Source organism: Gavialis gangeticus, unplaced genomic scaffold (genome assembly GCF_001723915.1).
Source record: "Gavialis gangeticus isolate Ggan-Ray unplaced genomic scaffold, GavGan_comp1, whole genome shotgun sequence".
NCBI classification, from domain to species: Eukaryota; Metazoa; Chordata; order Crocodylia; family Gavialidae; genus Gavialis; species Gavialis gangeticus.
In genome coordinates this window covers 49,056,320-49,064,586 of record NW_017729032.1, presented here as the reverse complement: position 1 = coordinate 49,064,586, position 8,267 = coordinate 49,056,320, and the positions used below count along the sequence as shown (strand labels likewise).

The 8,267-nt window shown below is 40.8% G+C and overlaps 1 protein-coding gene across 1 annotated transcript in view; it reads right to left on the bottom strand.

The window, feature by feature from the left end:
* Positions 1-1,098: 1,098 nt before the first annotated feature.
* The window catches only part of USPL1 (ubiquitin specific peptidase like 1), a 31,126-nt gene continuing 23,957 nt past the window's right edge, over positions 1,099-8,267 (bottom strand). Inside the window, exons 7-8 of the mRNA XM_019524891.1 lie at positions 6,705-6,865; positions 1,099-5,583 (exon numbers count right to left, since the gene is read on the bottom strand). Of these exons, the coding sequence (XP_019380436.1) occupies positions 3,554-5,583; positions 6,705-6,865 (2,191 nt within the window). The 3' untranslated portion in view covers positions 1,099-3,553. The remainder of the gene's footprint in view (positions 5,584-6,704; positions 6,866-8,267) is intronic.

Below are 8,267 nucleotides of genomic sequence, written 5' to 3'. Positions count from 1 at the left end.
CTTCTCACCCCCACCACCCCACTGGGTGCTCCTTACACCATGTGGTTCCCAGCAGCAAGGCTGGGTCCACAGAATGTAGCAGTAGCTGGCCTGGCCTGGATGCCACCACACTGAGCCAGTCAGGACTTGCAGGGGCTGGGGCAGCAGCAGGTGGCAAAGCAAGGAAATGGTGGTTGCAGCAGTGGCAGATGGGGAGAGTGAATGGCAGTGGGGACGAGCTCAGTTGGACATGAGCACAGGTCCTGTGCTAGTGCCCCAGGGCCATGGCCGTCAGGGGCCCAAGGCACGACTGATTTTGTCCCTTTTCCTGCTGGCATAGCCCAGCCCAGCTCCATAGAGCTCCTGCCGCCCCACTCTGGGCCCCACTGGCCCTGGGGCACTGGCACAGGTCTTGTGCTGCTGCTTGCTACCACTTGCCTCCTGCCTGCAGCCACTGCAACTACCATTTCCCTGCCTTCCCACCTGCCATCTTGCAGAGATGTGTGGATAGCAGATCATGGCGCTGGCCCATGTCTAGGCCCTGTGTTGTCACCACCACATGATCCTGGACCTGACCCCACCTGCCTGCCCAAGTCCGAGATATTGCTCCCCACCCACCAACTCACAGCCCTGCCAAGCATGTACTGCCTGTTTGGGTCCCAGCTTGTCTCCACAGAAATCCTGCCCAGTCCAGTGCCCCCAGTGGTGAATGCAGGGTGCGTAGGCCAGGTCCGACTGTGGCAGACATACTAGTGACAGTGGACTGAGGGAGCCGTTGCTTCTAGGGCTCCAGGAAGTGGAGTCCAGCCACCACACTGCTCCGTGTGCCTGGGGACAGCAGGGCTGGCTACATGTGCCACAGCCCAGGCTGCTGCCTGTGCCTAGACCAGGTGGGGCTGAGGGACCTGCCACAGGCAGGATAAAGATCACTTGGTGAGCCTGACTTGGCCCATGGGCCAGATTTTGTCCACCCCTGACCTAGGGTGTGGAACTGCCCAGCCATGAGCCTCTGCTCCTGTACTCTGCAATTCTTTCCCACATTCTGTATAGTCTCAAACTTTGTTGTAAATTATTTGCTGTGTTTTTAAGAAACTGTAATTTTACAGATCAGTCAATCACTCTAGTCAATAATCATTTTTAATAACTTGAATGCAGACAGATGCGTTCATGACACTCCACTCCACTTTGCTTTTCCAGTGCAGCATATTACAGAGAACCTTTACAATCAAAGAAAAGCTCAAGTCCTTTGTAAAAATTCTTAATACAAGTTCCTTTTTCTTGGTGTTCCAGTCTGATACACCATTGTTAAGAGAAATGTAGTTTAAGAGTCAGTTCAAGGCCTAATTTCTGAAATGCTGCATGGAACTTGTCCAAACTATCCAAAGCCACTTCTTTTACTTCTTTTTTTGTGATCACAGCTTGTGATAATAGTTACTTTGTTTGTTGAGGAACACGGGGAGGGTTGAGAGAACTAGAATATGGAACTCCTGGCTTCTGAAATATGAATGGCCACTAACTTCACAGCATAATGCATCTTCATTTCAGCTCTCCTTCAGCAGTACTATCACATTCATTCTTAGCTATCCAAAATAAAAACCCACCAGCCAACTTGTCAGTAAGGAAGTAGGAGAATAACGACCTTTTACCCATGGAAAAGGCTAAAATATACCAGGATTTTCAGTTTCTTCTCCATATTTCTGATGTGAAAAAAACAGACTAAGGAATGATATTTCAGGGGGAGGGGGGGGAGAAAAATCAGGCTTATATGGAACAAAAAGCATAAGTCATAGAAAGTGACAATATAGTTCCAACAACCAACCTTGCTCATTTCACTTACACTTTCAGGACCCAACTACACACAAAAACTGTTCTCCACTGATTTTAAGAATATATTATAGTATAACCCATCTAATGTGGATCCAGATTCAGCAATATGGAAGTGCTTCATACCAAGAAAAGCTCATTGCCACAATGGAAACAGTTACAGGAGTATAGGGTACTTTCATACCCTAATAATTGCCACCACAGGATGAATTGGACAAAGGTAATTTCTGGTGAGAGATTTTTTTTACTTAAAAAAAATAAAAACCAACAGAAGTCATATTTGTACAAGAACTGTGCAAGACCAGCTTTTGAAAATTATGATGTACAGTACTCATTTTATTGTCCACCGATAATGAAATTAAGAAAAAATTTACAGAAGAAAAACAATGGAAGTGTCATGCCTTGGGGAGTCCCAAGTCAAGACTGGTGTCTTTCTGGAAGACATGGCTAGCTAAATGCAGTTAACTGGGCTGCAAATAGGCAGGCAGTGAGACTGAAGTGAATGATCATTTATGGCTGTAAAACATTATGAATCAGGGGCCCTGAAATATAAATCATGCAATTTCAGGATTAAAAAGTTCTTGAGAGTACCACTGAAGTGGCACTGATGTAAAAATATCCCATTGCTGAGAATGCAAAAATGTTTTAAGATGTTTTCCCCACCCACCCTACAGCATACAGTTGATCTAATACAGGACTAGAATAGCCATAGCTGTGTGGAACAAATTATACAAGCATCATTAGTGAAACCCTATATACAAATCTATGTGCACCAAGATTAAACTATCTTCCCTTTCCTCCTTCTTACTGATTTTCTTCATCTTTTCCCATTGGTACCAATTGTCCTTCCCAACTTTTCCCTTCCTGTTTTCTCAAAAGGAAAATGTGCACAAGTTAGAGACTGAGTTCTCTAAATTCCTCATATTATATATATATAAAATACCTATTTTACTAGTTGGATGTGTAGTGATTAATTCAAATAAACAAGGTAAATTTGATGCTGCACATTACATTATCTTTGACTTCAGAACCAAAATCTTACCCACTTTACTTACACATGGTTTTCAGAAATACCTTTATTTACTCAGAAGATAAGCTCTAAGATATATTTGTATTACCTTACATGGGGAAATCTTTGCCTTCACATCACTCCTTCCCTGAACCCAGATGGCATTTACCCGAGGAACAAGGCCAAAACAAATTGTGAAAAGAACAGAGAATCTTCTCAGATAGTAACACCCTTGCACTGTTGCATCATGGTAATTCAACTTCATATAAAAGCATGCCAACATGTCTGTTCACAAGCGTCTCAGGGATGTAAGAAGATTTAATTAAACCTGAACAGTTTGTTAAATCAAAACAAAACCAAAAAAACCCCACACGACTGGATTGATTTTTCATTATATACTTATCCCTTGTATTGTCAAGAAAATTGAAGGTTGTATTTTTCTGGACCAAAAAAAAATGATCAATTTACCATGTAAAAGGCAACAAGGAAAAAAAAAATATCAAAAAAGAGCCACAAAAGTTTTTAATGAATGTAAACAAATCTCACCTTCTTCAGAAATATAAACCACAGATAAAAATTATATTTGCTTGCCATAATGAAGTTTAAGCAGCAAATACTTCAAATGTTAACAGTTCAAGTACAACCAGTGTGCAAATTAACCACTTTGAAAATATAATTTAATAGTGCTTTGTTTGAAAAATATACACACAATTCTGAACACTCAAGAAACCAAACAATAATTCAACAAGGTTCAAGCAGACTTTCATCAAAATGAGGTAAATCTATGTCACCAGTTATTGAGTTTAGCATTGAAGTGGTGAGCAGGTCTTCAAATATATCCTCCTTTATGGGGCCAAAGGAAAGCTTTTTTGAGCAGGATTTGCTCATTAGTGAGGTTATATGATCTTCATATTTACTATCTTTTACAGGACAGTAATAATTTTGGTCCTCACTTGACACTGGCACACACATGCTATTGATTTTCTCACTAGACATTGGTGTTGCAATATTATTATCCACCATTTCCAAATACCTACACTCCTCTTCATCCTTTGAAACCTCTAACGAAGCAACAGTTGAAGGAGACAATAATTCTGCTAAAACATCAGTATTACTCTGGCTACTGCAGAGTGACATATTGGAGCTTGTACTATATACAGATTCATTATCTGCAACATCAATATGATATTGCAATTCCCTTAAAAAGTTCTGTAGTGGTTCACTTTCATTTTGAGATCCAAATTGTGAATGGTCTTTTCCATCTGTATGTGGAAGGTTTCCACTGTTCATCTGAGCTTTTACCAGCTTATCAAGTGAAGCCAGCTTCTTTTTTTTAGCATTAAGTTTTTTAAGGAGTTTGAGACGAAGTCTACAGGCTTTGTCAGTATCTGATTCTTTAACTGTCTCAACAGATGTACGATTCTCATTTCCACTGTGGTCATGCCTGGAATTGAAGTTGGGTTGAATCATTTTATTCAAAATACTCAGTGAGCTTCCAAGCTTATTTGAAGTTGTACCTTCATTACTTACAGAGTTTGCTACAGGAAGACAAGCATCTGAAGGAGGACTGTTGACAGCTAACGAAGGAAACTTCCTACCATGAGGAAGAGCGGATTTAGGAGTCTCAATTGTTTTGCTCGTATCTTTGTCCTGGAAACCACTGAAGTTACTAGCCCCCTTATTAGGCAAGTGCAAGTCAACTGTTTTGCTTGTTCCTTTGCTTTGGAAGCCACCAAAATTATTTGCCCCCTTAATAGGCAAGTTCAAATCGGTAACTTTTAATGAACTGGACTGTTTAGAACTTTTCTTATTATTATAATGAGATGAGGCACTTGAGGGCATAAAAGCAGCATTCTTGCTTAGTAACTTCTTTACCCAACTTCCTACAAATGCTTTCTTATTATTTTTACATAAAGTCTTAGAGGAATTCTCCACAGAAGACACAGCTGCAACCTGAGAGTCTGCTACAATTTTATGGGAGTTTGTCACATTAGACAATATCTGTGTAACGTTCTCCATTAATGATGGCTCCTTGTTCTTTAATACTGCTGAATTTAACCTAATGTCATTCTCTGTGTTAACTGCATTTGCTTCAGCCGCTGCCCACTGAAAACGTGATGGCTCTGGTGAGGAACTACCATGGTTTGTAAGTACAGCAGGTATAATGTTTGCTGGGTTCAATTCTCCTACAGTTAAGCAAGCACTGGCATTTTCAGATGATGTGCATGTGTTTGGAGTCTGATTACCTCCAGTGACGTCTCCCATACATGGAGCTTTGGGTAAACAAGATGATTCCAGCTGCTGCTTTGTGCCTGTTTCAGCAACTAGGTTATTTTCCACCATCTGTTCATTCTCCATGGGGTTACCTTCAGAATCAACTTGTATTTCTACAAGCGTCAGAGTTATAATATCATCATCTGCCAAATGTTCCAAGCCATGAAGCAATTTCTTTTCAGCCCTGGCTAAATTCTGTTCTGTAGTAGCTGGAGCAGTTACACTGCCATCATTGCCATGAATTGTTGGTATTTTGTCTACAGCATTATGATCATCACAATGCAACAATGAAGAATCTGATTGTTCATCATGGGGAGAAATCTCTTCAGTTTCTTTACTTTGGAACTGAGGACTCAACTTATGTGGATGTTGCTTATTTGGCATTTGGGATGTTTTCCTTTCCCAGATGACAATATGAATCTCTGAAGGAGGAACCTCAAATCTCTCACATCTATTACAATATGGACCTTTTAAGTCATCACATTCAAGCCAGGATTCTGAAAAATAGAAGGTGATTAAGTTAAAGGCTCAGTACAACTACCAATAAAAAACTGGGTTCTCAGATTTGTTTGACTGACAAGAGTATTAGTTTTTAGTGCCTTCCCACTGTGTGATACTACTACCACCTATACCAGATAGAATAAAACTGGTCTGTACCGAAGGAAAACTGGAGGATTACAAATAGGCCACTTCCAGGAGCAGAATTAAATTCCTAGATCATAACAACTTGGTCAGGAAGCAAAGCCACTTCTCTCTCAACTACAATGACAAGGACATTGATTTCCTGTCTAAGCACATCTGGATATTTCACAATCTTTCTCTGTGTTATTTTGTGGAATTTTTCAAACTAACTCACCAACAGGAGAAACTTAAGGGGCAAACTGATAATACTCATAAGCTAACCCCCTTATGATGGCTGACTGAGTTCAAATACCTCAAAACATATACAAGTCTTTAATTAAAAAACAATGGGAGAAACAATGCGGACACAACAAACAATTGGTTTTCTTAAATGAATGTTTCTCCATCATGTTATTTTTTCATGTAATCTGGCAATTTAAATACACAACTTTAATCCCAATGCTCTGGTAAGATCGTTATCCCTTCTCTTTTGTCCTCCCATCCACGAGGCTGGATAAGCTATTCCTCCCAACTCCCACCCTGTGAATTTTAGGCTGCAAGCTGTTACTCACTAATAAGCTAGTAACTGCAGGAGCTGCATTCAAGAAAGAACAGCAGAATCAAGAGGGAAAAGATGCTGCCAGTGCTTTAAGTTTGAGGGGAACTTGTTTTTTCCAGTCAAGAGATGCACATGCTTGATAAATAGCACCCAAAGGAATTGGTCAGGTCTGCCCAAATTGTTTTTACCAGAGTTACAGGGTAACTTTTCATTTTTTCCACTGGTAGCAATTTACTGGATCAGTACATCAAATCAGAATTTGAAAAGAAAGAAGTGCATAAATAATTCTTAAACCTATTTGCATGGTTAATTTTTAGGTTTACAAACAAGAAATCCTTTTAATTTTTTTGTCTAGAATAAAGTCAATCATTATTTCAATAACCCAAACTGGTAAACAAGGCAGCTCTATACGTTATAAGAAAAAATTATGGTATTTACCATCAGGATTCAAAACCCAGGTCACAAAGTGTTTTTGGTTGTTTTGATACTGAACAACAATTGTTATTTCATAGAAATCTCCTTCAAATTGAAACGAGTAATTCTTCAGGTTGTTATGTGGTAAGCCTTCTACAAAATGTAGCATAAATATTGAAGGTATCCTAATAAAGAGACAATACGTTTTATTAGAAAACACTGGCTCAAGCTATTAATGAAATCACAAACAAACAATTAATTTATGGATGATCCATAGCTCACCAGATCACCGTTCTACTCCTGTGTAGAAATCTCAGATTGTGCTACCAGATGCAAGTGTCTTTGGGGGCTTATGGGAGCAGTGGTTCCAGGAACAGGGAAGAAGAGGAAGGGGGGAAAACTAAATAACATTTTGCTTTGCAACAAGGAGAGCCCTGCTAAAATGAATGTCAAAGGATAGCTAACGAGCCCAGTTCATACCAAAACATAGATAAGATTGCAGTTCTAGTCATCAATCCCCAAAGGCTGCTGGGGGAGGGAAATGTTCAGGCTGAAAATGGACATCTATAGACACTGCTGGGTGCCACTCCTCAACATGGGGAGCACATCTGCAAGCAGAGCAAAACCCCAACTTGGTAATGTATTGCTGGAGAGTGTGAAAATTCTCTGCAGTGGATTTTCTTTGTGCGTGCCTGCAACCCCAGAGGGGGAAAAGCTAGGTAAATCCCCTGCAGAGGGATTCCCCCAACTGGCTGATAACTGGCTGCACTTGGCAATGGGGCGCGTCTCTGCAAACAGGAAACTGATGCACTTCGCCTTGGGGTGAATCCCTGAATTTCCCCACTTACCCAGACCTGCCCTGGAGATTCTAGGGACACATCTAGCTAAGCAGGGAAAGCAAGGCAGGCAGGCACTGCCAAAGCTTGAAGGGCTGAATCCTGCCTGGGAATTCCCAAGGTACACAGGACCAGGCCCCTCAAGCATGTGGAGCCCCTGCCCAGGGCAGGTGCAGAGTGTGGGCAGCTTTGGGTGCCTGTGCTCTCCCACCATAAATAAACAGGCATCAGCTACACTAAAGTGGCATAACTTACCACTGTCTTCTTTCCATTTACTATTCATTGTGGCCACAAATTTGAACATTTGTGGCACAACAGAAGGTACAGAGTCCATTTCTATCCTCAGTGTTAGCTGTATTTACTTGAAGAGAAAACTACCCTGATTATAAGATGACCCCCCCAATAATTAAATTCTATATGGAAAAAGTAGGTGTTATAAATTTTCCAGGTATAGACTCTAATTATTGGAGGTCTGACTTGAATTTGTCCCTAGCCCACTGCTAGAGCAGGGAAAATAAATCTGTGGGAGGAGGGGGTCACATAGCCCTCTGCTTCCTCCCAACTTTTCCCCTCCTGGCAGTCCCTCCCTTCTTCCCTTACTGTTACATCCTGCTGTCCCCTGACCACATGGAAGTGAGGAGCAAATCTGAAAACATTAACTTTGAAATTAAACACAGCTGTAGCAACTTGTATATAGTAATCATAGAATTCATCCAGAACTGGTGCATTTTTTTTTTTTTTTTTTTTTTTT